The 16,995-nt window shown below is 37.0% G+C and overlaps 1 protein-coding gene across 11 annotated transcripts in view; it reads right to left on the reverse strand.

The window, feature by feature from the left end:
- GRIA4 (glutamate ionotropic receptor AMPA type subunit 4) overlaps window positions 1-16,995 on the reverse strand; it is a 217,151-nt gene that overhangs the window by 45,654 nt on the left and 154,502 nt on the right. For 10 of the 11 annotated variants that reach the window (XR_015284792.1, XM_023920399.2, XM_023920413.2 and 7 more), the window contains exons 10-12: window positions 10,372-10,578; window positions 3,630-4,000; window positions 1,997-2,195 (exon numbers count right to left, since the gene is read on the reverse strand). Coding sequence is in view for 10 of the 11 variants with exons in the window: in XM_023920399.2 (XP_023776167.1) it covers window positions 1,997-2,195; window positions 3,630-4,000; window positions 10,372-10,578 (777 nt within the window). In the remaining variant the exon portion in view is untranslated. Of the gene's footprint in view, window positions 1-1,996; window positions 2,196-3,629; window positions 4,001-10,371; window positions 10,579-13,688; window positions 16,739-16,995 lie in introns of those variants that run through there. The other variant, XM_023920436.2, reaches the window with a different exon arrangement.

Consider the following 16,995-nt stretch of genomic DNA (forward strand, 5'->3'; position numbering starts at 1 on the left):
CATATGCAATAGTATTTAGTATTTGTAGTCAATTTTAATGTTTCCCTCTGTATTTTGAAAGAAAAGAAAAAAGAAAATGAGAAACATTGATTTTCCTTCTTTTTTCTCTTAACCCTTTAAGACTGAAGTGAAAGAAGGGCTGTCATCATAGACATTTTTAGTTCATTAGAGTGTCTTCTCTTTAAAATGAGAACTTGCATAAAATATTGAAAAAGTTTCTGTGTTTACAGGATGGTTTAAAAGAACCATGAAATTTTTGTGACCAATATAGTTTCTACCTTAAAACATCTGATCTCATTACTTCCATACAGTGGCTTGTACTAGTATTTTGAAACTCTTAAGAAAAGAAGTCCGGTCCTTCGTTTGCTACTATTCCTTTGGGAATTAATTTTTGCCTACCATGGCCTAACAAATTGGCAAGCACTAGTGTCATGGTTTTAAGTATCATCACAGTTTCATTCTGGGTAGAAAGAACTATTTGTACTCATATATTGTCGTTACAACCTCAACTTATGATGGACTGAAACTGGAGTTCCAAGAATAAAATATTTAACTTTCCACAAAAATAATAAAACATGTGTTTATGGGTGGATATAAATAATTGGCAGGAGGGGCTATGCTCATTAAAAAAAATAGTAAAACAGGTGTAGTTAGAAACTGCTGTTAGGATCTGTTAGAAACTGTTAGGATCATCTGGATATCTGGATACCTCTAGAGTTCAAGAGCCAGATACTTTAATGTTGCTCTATTTCATCGTAACACACACATCTCACACAGGATGCACAGGACTTCTTTTCTTTCTCCAGAGCCTACAGAAGAAATCTAGAAAAATCTGGGTTAAACTAGACTCCTTGTTTCATGATGTGAAGGTCCAATCGCTATGTGTTTGTTAAGTTATATTTAAATTTTATAAATCATCTTTCTGCAGCCAATAGAACAGATTTTCAAGCTCTTCTACGGGGATGTTTGTTGCAATAAAAAGGTTATTTCACTTGAGACACTGTCTTTGAATGGATATTGTCTATAGTTTCCAAATCACATTGAAAATTTTTGTTAATGGTTTACTGAATTCAGTTTGGCCAAGCTGAAAACAGTGAAGGTGTGTGCGAGTACCTAACACAGAACTCCTTTCAATTAGGCAATTAGAAAAAATTTTCTTTCCATCTTCTTCACTTCTAAAAATCCCTTAATCTCCACATTTCAGATAAATAATGACCTAATTAGCTGTGTAATTTTCAAGGAAGGGTCACAGCATTTATTCAGAGCTATGTTCAAACACTAAACTCACTTTGGTCAGCTGAGCTTAGCTTTCATCTGCTGGAGACATAAAATAAAGCAGGAAGGACTGTTTATTATGTACAGCTTGTGATGTCCAAGCTCCCTGCTTTCCAGCTGGCAAATGATGAGGATTACATACCAACCACACTAATGCAGGAAAGCAAATGACAATGAAGTAATCAATAGAGACAGCACAGGCATATGAATGGCTATTTAGGCTATTTCCTAATGCTCCAACCACATACCCTCGAGTTAAATTTTCTCTTTATTATCCTTCTGAAAGTCAGCAAATTAAAAAATGCATTTCCTGCCCACCAGCCAAGACCCTAAAGCAAAATGCACACAGCCAAATCCATAAGCAGAAACAAAACCTGCAAGACTCCACGTTACCATCATAGGCTTTCAATGCTGCACATCACTTCAGTACTGTAGTTTCACATGAATCAATAGTGCAATGCTACTTTAATTATCACTGGCTTCAGTATCCCCCCAGGCATCTCTTTTGCATCTCTTTTTTTTTTTTTTACAGGATCAGTAAGCTTTCCACAGATTAAAAAAAATGAAAACTCCAACAAATGTTCTTGTGGGAGTGAAAATGTAGCTATAGTATTGCAGGAGTTACAAAACAATACTGCATAAAACTGCAAAGTCACATTATTTCACATTTCCAAACATATTTAAGAGTGGTTGGTAGGGATAGCTGCTCTGATGGACTTACTCTGAAGAACTCTTTGGTTGACCCTGAGTCCAGTGTCCCGTAAGCAATTTCGGTTTGTTTGGCAAGGTCTTCTGCACTCTCTATGGGTGAGACCATTCGCTCAACAGTCAAGAAAGCAGCGAGGTTAGCAGTGTAGGATGAAATAATGATGAGCGTGAAGAACCACCAGACACCTCCGACAATGCGACCTGAGAGGGATCTAAACATGAATAAGATAATGCACATTTTCCTGTCTCTTGAGCCACAAAGAGTGAGAGAGAGAGAGAGAGAGAGAGAGTGAAGGCACCATTACTGCTGAATGTTTCTCATTAAGTAACAATCAATGGGAGGAAGATCATTTGCATTTTAAATATTAAACGCTTCTACTCTTGAAACTTAATGTCTACAATGTAGTCCACTGTACTAATGTGTATCACACATACACAGAAGCTTAAATCCTCTTGAACAGTAATCTCAGTGTTCCTATTCTTTCAGGACATGCCTAAAAATAGGAAAAAATTGTCAAAAATACTGGGTAGGTAATCTCTTTTTGGAGACAAAAGTAAAGCATGGTAGCTGAAAATCAGTAGCTTTCTCGGTTTCCTCTTTAAAAAATGCAAAAGGCTTTGCATATGGATTATGTTGGCTCTAGGATTAAAATGTTCCTGTCACCCAAACTTCTCAAAAATTCCAGAGCTACTGCAATCATTCATTGAACATTCACATGTTTCTTTTTTAAGAAGCGAGAATTTTCTGATAAAAGAGACATTTATGTTAACTAAAAAATTATATTTTCCTTTTAAATACCTGCAATTTGATGAGAAGGTTGTTGACGAGTAATGCACATCCACTCTTAATCAGTACCAGTTTTATTGCTAACTTCAATAATAGAAGGATTAGGCAATGCTGAACACTCAAAACGTCACTGCAAATGGCTAAAATGAAGCCTTTAAGTTTGAAAGATTGGGTCATAATATTTAATTAAAATGTTTTAGTTATTGCCCACTAAATTTCCAGAAATTTTTAAAAGGTTGAGAAGTTCAGGACTGCATGTATTAGACTAATCATGTACTAGACAATCATATATTACAGGACTAATCATGTATTGTAGGACCAAACATGTAGTAAATCTGAGGCATGTGCTCTGAGGCACACCTGAGCAACACAGCATGGCCTCTCAGAAACAGACAGTCAAATACTGTCTCTTACACAGAGAAATATTTTTGAAGCAGCACTGTACAACTTGAAACAGAAGTGGGGCATTCCTTGATGCAAGGCAGATATTCAGCACAACTGTGTGCATTTCATGGTTGCAACACAATGGAACAAATCTAGCAACAAGACAGTTCTGAAGTCAACCCAGTGGAATCTCGCTTGTGTGAATCTGCTGTTTCTGAGAGCTGTTTGTGGTTTATGCACACTGACATTGGTAAAATAATAGTAATGACTGAAATTCAAAGCAGATTATCTGCTGCTGTTATCATGGCTATAAAAAATAAACAAAAAAATACCAAAACCAAAAAACAAGCTCACAAAAAAAGAAAAGGCTTCCTGAAGAATGAACTTCAAAACACTGTCAGGAAAATTAACGAAGGAAGGTTTTATGCTTCAGTGTCGAAAATAAAATGCAAATGTAAAAAGATTTGACACAAACCTTGGGGAAATATCACATCCTTGTTGCATAAAGGCACCCAGGGAAAACCAGAGGCTGTTGAATATGCCAAACTCATTGGGAGGCTGGTCACTGGGTCCTTCTTTCCCATCCTCTGGTTCTTCTGTGTGCCACTCATATGGACTAAACCTGCTAACTAGGAACAGGACCACACTGACACCAATGTAGGCAAAGACTATGCACATCCAGATCTCATACGCCAACGGGTCCAAGAAGGAAAACACTCCCGGTTTAGATTTCTGGGGCTTTTTGATCATAATGGATATCCCCAAACTCATAAAAGGCTTAGAAAAATCAATGACCTCTTCTCGTACCAAAGTGATGGTCAGAGGCGCAACAGCAATCTCTGCTTTCTATAAAGAAAAAAAGAAATATAGATGTATAGATTAATTGATGTGTGCTTATACACTCAGCTAAGCAGCTAATTCCAAAGGTATATTATTAACATCAGGACACTGTGGCTTAAATGCTCTTTGTAGCATTTTTCTCTTTCTTTCTATCACACTCTGCATTTACTCAGTACGCTTTCAAAAAACATATACATTGCAGATTTTTATTTTACAGAATTTTACCATTTTACAGAATTTTGCAAATACTTATTTTTTTCTGTTAAGAAGACTCTTAAATCTTATAGAGGTGAGCAGCAGTGTAGGAAGATAATTTTAGGCATTAATTTAAATTTTAATAAAGGAATTCAAGAAAGAATGGAAAATGAGAATTACCCTATTGCCACTGAACACAAAGAGATTTTTTGAGATCCCAGAAACAGTAGTTAATAGTCATATTTTTGCAAGACATAATATTTTGAGGTAAGCAGTTAATAGACTCAAGAAAGCTCCAAATGGCATGAGGCTGCAAAAGTGATTAACTGTTGCTGTGATTCCACCAAACTGCACAGAGTTGTCACAAGGGAAATATAGTTCAATAAGATTAAATTAGGTTTTAAACAGCTAAAAATGGCAAGTATACAGGAAATAGGTGTGCAAAATAATGCGATAAAAGGATAAAATGTGTGCTGAATCCATTCCCAGTAGTGTCAAGAATATTTTAAAATGTGTTTCTAACATGTTTTTTGGATGAAGATGCCAATCTTGAATGAATCATTATTGATGGAGGTGATTATGCTGCTAACAATGATGTCTGTATGCACTATAAAATATTGGAGCTAAGTAGCTAATGGATCGTTTTTCTCATTAGGGACGTTACATTACATTAAGGTTTGTTCCTTGCCTAGCCTTGCCTTTTACACTAAATCTGTCATTACAGCAGCACTTCCCATGGGAATTGTATGGGGACCTGGGTCACAGGATGCACCTCTGAGAGGGGAACAGGTGCAAGAGCTGCTGAAACCTTTCTCCTGTTCATCATCATGAAGCTGCTGTGTCTAGGTACAGTCACAGAGCAGAGCCTGTGCTCTGTGACCAGTGTGGACTTCTATACAGCTTATGGGCTCAGGAGAGTAACAGTATTTTGTGAACATTTGTTGCTTCAATGAGATTAAAACATGCTGAAAAATAAGGATGTGCTCAAATAGTTTAATCCAAGTGTTATGTAAATAGCTTGTGTGCCAAAGAAAATATTGAAGTGGAACTTTTTTGTCATCGTACAACTTTGACACAAGTAAATGTATTTGAAATTATTTGTGGTTTTTATTTTATGTGCCAATTCATATGAAGCCATATATGTTTTATGGAATTTAATTTTAAACCAATTTTGTGTAGTTAAAAATTAAACCTATTTTGGCAGCTTTGCAATTGTAAATAATTCAAAAGAAGTGACTCATTTCAGTGCAATGGCCCAAAAATGCACATTTGCATTATGATGGCTGTATATTAATCATCAGATTATATCTGTCATTCTGAAATAGTTGTGATGCAAGCACCAAGATTTTACGTAATGATGTTAAAATTTAAGACATTAAATTTATGCATCTGAAATCATAATTTTGCAAAGGTATCAGAAATTACCTCTGGTGCTAATGTCTCAGGTAAATGTTATGATAACACTGCTAATTCTCTGAATTTTAATTTAGATTTTGTTATACAAGGAATTTTAAAAAATTTGGCTTCTTAATCCCTTGTAATTACCTAAGTCAGGCTGAAACAGATGTTTTATGAAAACAGTTATTATACGAGGAAGAGTAACATATCTAAAATATATTTTTAAGTAGCCTGAATATTATGAAGTAAACTTAGTTTATGTAGTCTAAAGATCGTTTGAGCTACTGGATTTCTATTTTTGTTTTTCATCTTACTCATAAGTAGCCTTTCTTCAGAAGAATGGTTTCCTTCATTAGAGTCAAAGTCTTTTGTATTTCTAAATTTTGATTACCGAGAATGCCTAATGTGGAGTACTTTAATTAAGTGAAAGACTCACGGCAACTGTGATCTATTCCGGCCAATCTCTGTGTTTGTCTCACAGTGGTATCTTCATTAACGTGGTGTAAATGATAGACCTGGTCACTCGTATTCAAAGGTGTTGGCTAACAGGGTTTTTTTTGTGTCTGTAGATTTCTACTGGGGTTAAAACACAGATCCCTGGTGGTTGTTAGTTTTCATAATGTAAGCTAGAATAGTGACATTGTCATTTTGTGAATTGTCATTGTGTGAATTGAGGAGACTTTAAATACCTACTTAGCACATTGCATATTATATGTGAAATGCTGGGGAGGATTTATCTTACCAAATTTAAATGCTCAAATAGGGTACTCAGAACTTGAACAACATCAGAACTAGCCTACAGTACTTGAATGAGTTAAAGAGGAGAAATAGGAACTTAACGCATTTTTTACAGCAGTGATCTAGTAACAGATAATTCATAATGTAGATAAATCCATTTCATGCCAACAAATCTAAAGGGAAAATATATAGCTAAGTCATAATTAAATGCCAAAAAAATTGGAGAAACTACAGCCCCCCAGACTGATCGTATTATTATTTTTGTAAGACTATTCTGTGTCATATAAAGCCCAGATAAACTCTTCATTGCAAAAGCTAAATAATGAAAATAGCTGTACGTGATAATTATCAGCATTTGTGCTTTGCCCAGTTAATGTACACCATATAATTACAGCTTTAAATGATTAACAACATAACTATGGTGCAAAAACAATTAATTATTTTGTTGCCAGTGAAATCTGTTTTGACAAAGACTAATGATACTTCACAGTTAAATCAACTGCATCTGTAACAGCATTTCAATCAAGGCTCCACCATTACCAAGTACAGATGCATTCTGGATCCTTCCAATATTATACAACGAGACAAGCTTGATTCTGATGGTGAGAGACATTTTCTTTTCCAGAATATATGATTATTATAACCTTGTGAATATGCTTGGTGTTGTGAAGGTAGCAAAGCTATCTGAGAAAATGTAGTAAAGCTATCTGGGAACAATCATGCAGAAAGTGATGTTAATCTCAGAATCTCATGGCCTCTGAGATTTCAAACAGAATTGAGTTGTGACCTTTTGTGTTAAGCTGTGAAAGAGAAGCATTTTGTGTCAGGAGAATGAATTTTTAATTGGAGCTGACTGCTAGTGAATTTGGAAACACCTGTTACATGTGTTTAATGGTGTTTCATCCCCAGCCAGCATTTCTTCTGTGAGCTAGATATCAAGGCAAATAGAATCCACATGGACAACTGCATGCATTTGGATACATCAGGGATAAATGATCAAGATTTCCTGGTAGTTTTTAACAATGTGCTAAAAACAAAACAGGAAAATAAACAACCATCCACACCACAATGTTCTGTATAATCTTAGCAAAACTGCTCCCCACAGCATTCTATATGATGTTTCCTCTGAGACATGATGGAAAAATCAACCATGGAGTTTAGCGAATGACTGTGCAGCACCTGAGTGTCCAGATATCAGAACAACCTTTGGTGCATACAGGTCTTAAAGAACATGGGATAAAATTTTCACATGTCTACTCTCAGTAATATGGATAGGGCTAAGGGGCATTGGGGTATGATGGTAAGAGCAAGAGAGCAGAGGAACCTTTTGTGTTGTACAGAAAGTCTCCAATCTCACTGTTCAGAGCAAAACTGGTTAACTTTTTAACCAAAACTGGTTGGGAATTAAAAGCTGTAAAATGTTTCCCAAACAGATCATTTTGTCAACTTGCTAATTCAGTTGCAAATTTTCTCCCAGTCCTGGCTGCAAATAAAAAGCCTTGCTTGAAACACAGCCAACTACTCAGACAAGTTGTGTTTATGATTAGGGAATCTATCAGAGAAGATGAACATACTCTTCTAGCAGAGCTTTGCAGCAAAGTCTCTGGCTGACTGATTTTTCTGCTTTCTCTATGTGGAATAGACCTGGGAGCCTGATGCTCTGTAAATTGTCTGGCAGGGACTCAAGGAAGTTGCAGGGAGGATGCTTTTGATGGACTTCCTGTGGAAATCTTTAGCAGAAAATGTTGTAAGTAACAGAAAGAACAATTTCCTTTAAAGCTACACCTGTGAAAGTACATTAAGCACACTGGGTGTAGCTCTTGGCCTTAAGGCCCAGTGGCACTGGGCAGGCCGCGTCGCTGCCACGAAAGTTACACGACCTCTAAACCTGCATGGCCACGTTCAAGCTGTTTGTAGGGAAAGGTCTCTGCTCAATCCCAGGGTCCAGCTGGGCTCAGGAATTGCTCTGGACAATAATTATGGGCCAAAAACATACCAGAGACCGTTCTTGCAGTTTAGCAGATTAATTGGGTGAATTCTGAAGCACAGGGGCACTCCCTGGTGCTGCTGATGCTCCAGGATAGATACAGCCTCAAGGAGCCTTGTGGCAGTGGAGCAAATGCACTGGGCAACAGCTGATTTCAGTAAAAAAAGGAGTTCCAATGGCTTTGCTCCAGCTCACTCCCAGAGCCCAGCCCCAGAATCACAAAGAGACTGCAGCCAATCCTAAACAGATAGTCAGAAACAGCTTCCTCCTCACTCTTTTCCATTACAAAAAATAAAGTGTTGGCCTTGTATTTTGAGCTGGCCTTCTTCGTGCAGGTAGTTTGTTCCTCATGCCTGTGAACTTTACTGCTTCCAGCTCTGTTAAAAGATGTAGGTGTTGACATATCTGTGTGAGCTTCCTCACAACACTTTTTTTTTCAGTCTAGTCCTAGGGCAGCTTGAGTTTGATGAGGTAAATTTTTTAAGATAAAAGAAGGAAAAAAATACCCCAAACAAACAGAAAATGAAAGTGTAATATCAAGTTTCCTCTATAATTTTCAACTAAATGATAGGCCACTGAAACTTTGCATTTGAGCAAAAGAATTTTCTCATAAATAGTAACATTTCTTGGATTATTGAAAAAGCATTCTAGTATAGAACAGTGCTTGGCCATTGGTGTCCATGGATTTGCTGTTGCTATTAAAAGCCAGACAGGAAGTAACCTCCATACTTGATAAAATAAGTCGGAAAAATCTTTATCTTTTCATATCCTAAGAGTTCATCTCTTAGCAAAACTGAGTTCACTGGCTTTCAAGCCAGTGAAGCAGATATACATGCTTGGTGAACTTCAGTGTTTCTACTCTTTAAAGACAAAATTGAGGTTGGTTCCTTCATGAACTTCCAAGAGCATGGAGAGTTTTGTGAACCTCATATAACCTTTCCTTTCCAAAGGGGCAGGGAGATCACTGAAATTCTGGGGCAACATTTCCCACACTCCTGCAGCACAGAGACTGTTTCATACTGCAGAGTCCCTTTCCATTAGTCCCTGATGCTAATGGAAAATTTATCAGCTATGCTAAAATGACAGAAGGGAACTGAACTGGAACTGCTACAAAAGCCATGAGGCTTTTGCAACATAAGGCCCAAACTGTCAATGGAATAGTGAAAAATGCAACTTGGGATGGATCAACCGGTATGCAGGACTTTTTTATGGGGAGGTTGAGGTACGTTAGGAGTTCATGGGTGGAAATATTCACACCTTAGTAGTTTGAGGATTTTTTTTAATTCCGTCACTGAAATGAAAAGTTTTTCTAAGAATTCTGAATTGTTCTCAGTGCAGATATTAGCAACTGCAGTCATCAGCCAGCTCAGCTCTGAGTTTTGCTACTTTTGTTAACACCAGATATTGCAAATATTTATTTAGGCTTGTTGGAGCTATTTTCTTTAAATATTGGAACAATGTGTGTCAACAGAATTACTAACTATTATGGTATTCTGAAGAATCCTTCTCCAGATCAGTCTATAACATAATGTTCTCAGTAGTTAAACTTACCAGGTTTTCTCTTAAATTTTGTTATTGAAGGTCATCTTAAAAGTCTGTCTTCATTGTGAATTGCCTAATTATGTACTTGTCTGTAGTGGTTTATTACCTATGTTTTATATATATGATGGTGGATTTTTCATTTCTCAAACCAGACCAAGAATCCCATCTATTTAAAAAGATCTGTCCATCCATCATTCTATGAAAATGAATTAATGAGTGATATTCTTCCCAACCAAGTTTTACAGAGTATCAGGAATAGATGGTCTCTAACTGATGAATTTTTAAGGGTATTCAAACTCTGGATGTTCTAATGTTTCAATGTACTAGTTGAATAAATAGTAGAACTTGCATGAAACTATTAAATTTTATCTTGAAAATAAGTGAAAACACACAGATCTGAAACAAGATTCTGTTTCTTTTCTGTGACCCCAAGATTAAATAAAACACACATATACTTCCTATTTAATGACTTATACTATGACAAATTAAATCCTGCTTCAAAAATTGGTATGCTTACCCCATAAACAAGTTCTCCCACCATCCCATTCCAGATTTTTGTCTCTGGATCCCTTGCTCCATATTTTCCATCAGGAACAATGGCAATTTTGTACTTGATACCAATATGTTTTGCAATTTCTGATGCCAGATCTACACAGTATCCTTCAAACTTGTCATTCCCTTCAAACGTATCATGGTTTTTCTTGAACATAACATATGGGGCTTCCTATAATGAAAGAAGTAGAACTGTAAAGGAGAAGTGTACCGAATATAGTCTGAAAAAAAACAAACATGTCATGAACTGACTGAACAACACACACTTTATAAAAAGGTCATGGACAGTATTAGCACGTTTAAATTAAAATGTAGGAACAGAAATCCTTCTGGCAAGGTATACTCTTTACACAAATTTGGATTATACATTTCACAAGAATTATCGACCATTTTAAATGGAAGACCTTAGTGCAGTAAATGCTAAATTTAAAGTGTGAATAAAGGCTGGGCCTATACAGTGCAAGGGCTGTGAGATCGTGAAGGTAAGAGGTAGACTTCTGACTCCAGTGAGTAAGCATATCCTCTAACACATTTGGGTTACTGCCTATGAAATTTCAGATGCAGAGCCTGAGTGACTTCACGTATTGAAGTTTAGAATGTATAGGTCTTAGGAGGCTACACATATTTTAGTGAGAACATAGAAATTAATTCCCAAGGAAATATGTATCTTCCCTTTAAAATAAACAGTGCAGATTCTGCAAGGTCTTTCAGTATGAACTTAAGTGATATACATGGACAAGAACGGCATTAAGCTGTCAGTGACTTTACATGTTGTATGTAAAAGAAGTACCAAATATTTTGGGACAGTGAGTTCCATTGAAAATGAATAAAACCTTTCTTGAAGAGTGGTTATTGCATTCCCTGTATAAACCATACTATAACAATAGTGAATGTTATGCAATTGGGAAATCAAGGTAATTTTTCTTTTAAGCTCTGTGTGAATTCAGACTTTAGAGATTATTAAGTAAAACTATACTTTCTGATGGTATTTTAAATCACTTCACATAATTCATGTTCAGAGAAATGGATGAAATTTCCGGATTGAATATTTGTCTAATATAGAGTGACTTAGGTCACCCTTTGTTTGAATTTACATCACAAAAATACTGGCAACTTAAGTTTTCTCTGTGCTATCCCTGGCAAATGTTGGTCTTTTGACACTAACCTTGGCAGTATCCTGTCCTATTCACATCTTTCCTACAGATATAATTAGTACAAAAATAAATATAATTTTAAACATGTAGCGGAACAACATCTGCTTCACTGAAACTACAAGAACATCACCTGTAATAAACAATAATCTTGTAACCTCTATTAGGTGTCTAACAAGGGAGGATAGGTGGTATTACATGAGTGCAGTGCAATGCCTTTGCCTGCACTGAGTTTGCATCTTCAAAGGAAAACTGCTGAGTATTACCAGCAGCCTGCACCTTTTCTTGAATTCCTATCCCCACTTAAACCACCTTGATCTCAACCATTGGTATTCTAGAGGGAGAGTGGGAGAAAAGCAGGGAGACCTTGATCTCTGCAGTAGTTCTTGATTTTCGGAAGTATTTTGGCCGCATGTATAAAATGTTCCTACCTCACACAGGCTTTTTGTTTTCATGACAGGAAGAGCCAAAATCTGTGTCTTTCCATATGTTATTGCACACAAAAAGGTTTAAAATAAACAAAGGTGAAAAATACTCTGTCCTGTCTGTGATTTAGCCAACTGCTTGCTAGAAAGGCAGCCAAGTCTGTCCACTGTCCTACATTTGTGAACTCTCCTTACAAACTTCAGCTGTATTTCTTGCTGCACCTCAAAAGCCATTTTGTTTTCCAAAGACCAGAGTTAGTGATTTCTAGCTATTCTGATTCAGCCATAAATCCCCAGCCAAAGGAATGCAACTAGAGACAGTCGCATCAGGAAATCATTCCGGTGATGGACTTGAAGAAGATGGGCACAGAGTGTGCCAAGTCAGCTTGCTCCTTCTTCCAAAACCCAGACACCGTGCTTCTGCCTGCACCTCACCACTGGCAGGGCTGCTGCAAAAAAAACAATTTTAACTGCTTCTGCATAGCAAAGCCAAGTGACAGATGCCTCTTTTTTTCTGTTAAAAGTTGAGTGAACTTCAGCCCTCCTACCCCATAGTTCTGTGAGGGAGCACTGAGAAGGGAAGTGGGGTAGCCCAATACTGTCTTTGGTAGGTACAAGCAGAGGCCATCTCATCCAGTGGAGTGACCACCAAGATCTGACAGGGATCTGTTGAGTACTTGGAGGAACTGCATTGGTTCTCTTCTCCATCCACCACCCTTTTTTACGCTGATCTCACTGATTTAGAGCAAAATACAGCAGGAAGCATTTTTTTGTAATGCAATTATCTTATAGAGTAAGGTAGCATGCTTTGCTGTGACTGCTTTCAAAGAAGCAGCAACTAAATATGATCTGCCAGCGTGAAATGGTACAATTCCAGATAACAGCAATGCCTGCTACCATTTGCTTCCTATGTTGATCTTTCCTTCCTAACCTATTTAGTACCTCTTTACCTGCCAAGTAATCAGCTTTCTATTTTCAAGGTAGAATTTGATGGGGGAAATGTAGGTGGGACTGCAAATGAGTTTCTGATGAAGACTTTTTTTAAAGAAAATACATCAGATAGTAGCCCTAGTTTTAAATCCTGTCCATTTCAGACTTTGAGGGTGTTTCAAACTGATGAGGTGCTGAGTTCTTATAATAAAAATACACTGAAAGACAAGTTTTACTGGTTTGCTAACAAGTAACTTACACAGATGAACTTTCAAGGTCACACTGTGAAGCCATGAAATATCGGACTTGATCAATAGCATGTACTTAGCCACATCTTGATGCTCTTTTCTATCTGTGGCACTCAAAAACACCTTTTTATTCTGCATAATCCATTGCAATAGCATTTTCAAAGTTAATAGTAATGTTAGTGTAGTCATGGTAGTCTAAAAATCAAGAGATACAAGTTGTCTGTGGAGAGGTAGTATCTTCTATTAAATCAGCTGAAATAGCTGAAAACAGAGGCCTGCTTTTCCATTGTTTCCAGTTATAGCTATTCTTGTCTAATAGAAAGATTATCTCTCCCCACCACTTTTGTGCTAACTATATTTTTGGACTATGTGCTTTTAACCTACTGATATAAACCACACATCTGACTTACTGGTGAATAAGGTTTAACATTGCAATATTTGCAAGATTTCAGCTGCTTAAGAGTATTTTATGGGGTAGTGAATCAAGGAAAAATCCACATTGAAATGACCAATGAGTAGCACAGAACATATATTTGAAATGGTGCAAGCTTTACTTATATAATTCACAATTTCATAACAATAGTTAACATTTGCAAATACAAGTTGAAGTCTGCAACAATTACCTTTATAGATGTAAACAAATCATTCCACCACATTGCCACAAATTCATGTGTACAGTTAAATGCTCACAACTGATGATTCATACTATAAGGGAAGCTGGACAAAGTAACTAACCCAAATAACAAACAGATCTAAACTTGGTTTTCCTAATCTGAAGTGGATTTAAAAATATTCACCATTGCAAAAATAATTTGTAAAAGTGACAAATATCTGTGCAAGGAAATTTCTGCTTTTTAGAACAGGTGTGGGACACATTATCACACTTTATTCTGAAAGAGACTTCTGTAAATGTCAATGGAAGGTTTTTCTAGTGACTTCTTTTTTCCTTTTTTTTTATTTATTTTTTTTTTTTCTGAATAAAGTGTCCAGTATTCGGTTTGAAGTCTTTATTATTTTCATGCAACAAACTTCATTTTTTCTCCAGTCTACTGAAGAGTTCAATTGATAAAGTTTCTAATGAAAAAATATTTTTCTATTATGTGAAAAAGGCTATAATTAGAATTTCTGAGGTAAGACTCTATCAAGAGTATATCAGTCAAAACAGTGATGGTGATTCTCAGTCACCTAATGAAGGTTGCCTGGTATCTTAGATGCCCTAAGGTGACCTGCTTGGCCCCAAGGTGCTGTTCTGCAGGTGTTTTGTGCTTGCCTTTATGGACAGGTCTGATACCCTCAGTATAAGGCATCCACCTATGGGCCACCGAATCGATGTCTAAATCTTTGTGGACTTACAAACCTGGGGCAAAACTTACCCCACATGCCTGAAAAGTACATACACCAGCAAAAACACTCAGAGAGAGAGGTCACACATACAGCACGAGACAGGCAAGGGTCACCCTGCCAGTGTAAGAAATGGGGCACAGGCTGTATATCCTAGAGCATCTTAAATGTCACTGAATGCAACCGAATCGATACCCTTTGTAAAGTCATCTACATCTAGGTGACTTGGTTGTGAACTGGATCCTGCCCCTGAAACTTAATCTGCCAACAGCTATCTCATTAAGGTATTGAACTGTAAGCCACGATGTAGATGCAGCTCATCATCAAGCTTTGGTTTTAAAGGAATTTTGTGATTTTTAAGTTTTGCAGTCTCAGAGTTAAGTACAGAGTTGGCTGTATCATGAAATGTATTGGGAGAGTTTGGATTAGTCTTCTGAGCCTAGTTCCCTAAATTCTGCCTCAACAACTTGTAACCATATTTCTGAACCTGTGAAATTAGAGATGATCATCCGCCCTGTGTAGACAAGTCCCTCACTTTACCTTAGTGTTAGAGCAGGGCTGCGAAGAACATCCCTTCTCCAGCCATGCAGGGAGCCTACTGTGCATTTGGAGGTGTTATCATCCCACCCCAGTGGGAATGCTTCTGCACAGGTAGGAGGAAATCAGTCCTTTCCAGAGTGCAGGAGGCTGTGCATCACATGAGGGGCAGAATAGGAACTACAAATGGCAGCTGGTAAAGGACATCAGCTGCCCCTGCTGCCTCCTCTCTCTGGGCTGCTACTGCACCACACAGCTAACTGGGGATAGGCTGAGAGCCTAAACCAAATATGTAAAGTAACTTCTATGTGCTCTCACTGTGTTACAAATGAAGAAACATTTTGCCTAGTAGAAAACGCTGTACTAAGTTCTTTGAGTGCAGAGCTAATTAATTCATTATAATGCAGTTTCTATGCAACAGCCATATAGCCACACTACGGCAAAGTAAGCATAGACACATAAAAGCTGAAGAAACAGAGGACAAATCAACTTGTGCTATTTGGCTTTAGGCAAAAAGCAAGGCATGCTGAAAACCTGTAAGCTTTTCCTATGCTGCCATGACATCTGTCTTTGAAGACTGAAAAGTCTGACAGCACTGCTTGCAGAAGCTTTTCAGTTTAATGTTGGAAAATATGCATGCAACCAAAATTAAATGTGTCATCTACAATGGTTCAACTTCCCTTCAACGTGAGGAGGGAAGTGAAGAGGTGAAAAAAGTCTCTGTGGCATTTGCAACATAACAAAGAAGAGAAAAATAACAGGACTCTGAAATCTACTCTAGTTAAATATTTCTTTTCTTTGCGTGTGTGATCATATGCTTGCAGATGCTAAATACATTGCCCTAGCAGACCAGTATTAAGAATCATGGTTCCATTCTGCCTTCAGCATCACGTGTGCAGATCCCAGAGGAGAATATGGGAGATGGACAAGATAAGGCAGAATTCACCATATATTCTTATTCAAACCAAATTCCAATATATTTCTCTTGCACTGTGATTTTGAAACATGGAAAGGGGACAGTTTTGGTCAAGAAGCTGCGCTGCTTTCAATTAATTGCATTTATCCAAAAATCACATGCTGCATAAACACAGGGCATGCTTTGGAATATTAATTCAGCTTTTTGGTTTTGTAAATGATCCCACCAGTCCCTTCAATACAGGGGCTGGAAAAGTTCTTTTGAAGATAACATTTATTATGCACATCAAAATGCTTCAATGCAAACAGGACAGGCAAGATAACACATTTTAAAAGCTTTCTCGTTTTCCTTTTTTTTTCCTTTCTGGTGAACAGAAACCTTTTCTATTACTTTTCATTATTATATTTTACTCGCTTCTCCTAAGCTTGGAGCTATTTATGGAAATTACAGTATTCATGTGTGAGAGCTTCAGTCAAAGGTATCAGGATTGGTTTGAGAGGAAAATTTCGACTGAAAGCTTGTAATTCACATCGTTCTCTTCTCAGCTTGGCAAAGTTGAAGGTTAACATCATCTGTTCTAGACATTTCAGATTAGTCACAGAACTTTTCTTGGTGGTTCAGTGCCTGGTCATCCAGTCAGAGGAACAGTAATCCATATGGAAAAATTAGCTCAATGTTACTAGACTGGTGGTTAATACTTGAGCCTTAGTTAGGAATGTTCGCAGCATCTTGGAACTCTTTTCTTCCTTGATCAATTTCTTAAAATAGGATTCTTCATCAGAGGCTGAAAAGAGGAGGACTGAACTGAAGTATATTTTTTTTCCATCACCGAGTCTTTATTTTTTTTTTTTTTTCTTTTTAGGAAAAAGATACATATATTTAAAATTTCCCATGCAAAAATAAAATTAAAAGTTACACAATTTGGTTAGGAGTTACATTCTGAATTCCTGTAAAGCAGTTTGGTTGTTTTGTATCCTGGAATGATAACCTTCAACAGGAGATTTGTTAAGACATACTTAATGCATAAACACACTGCTGAAA

The sequence above is a fragment of the Cyanistes caeruleus genome, chromosome 3 (genome assembly GCF_971803275.1).
Source record: "Cyanistes caeruleus chromosome 3, bCyaCae1.hap1.1, whole genome shotgun sequence".
Taxonomy (NCBI): Eukaryota; Metazoa; Chordata; class Aves; order Passeriformes; family Paridae; genus Cyanistes; species Cyanistes caeruleus.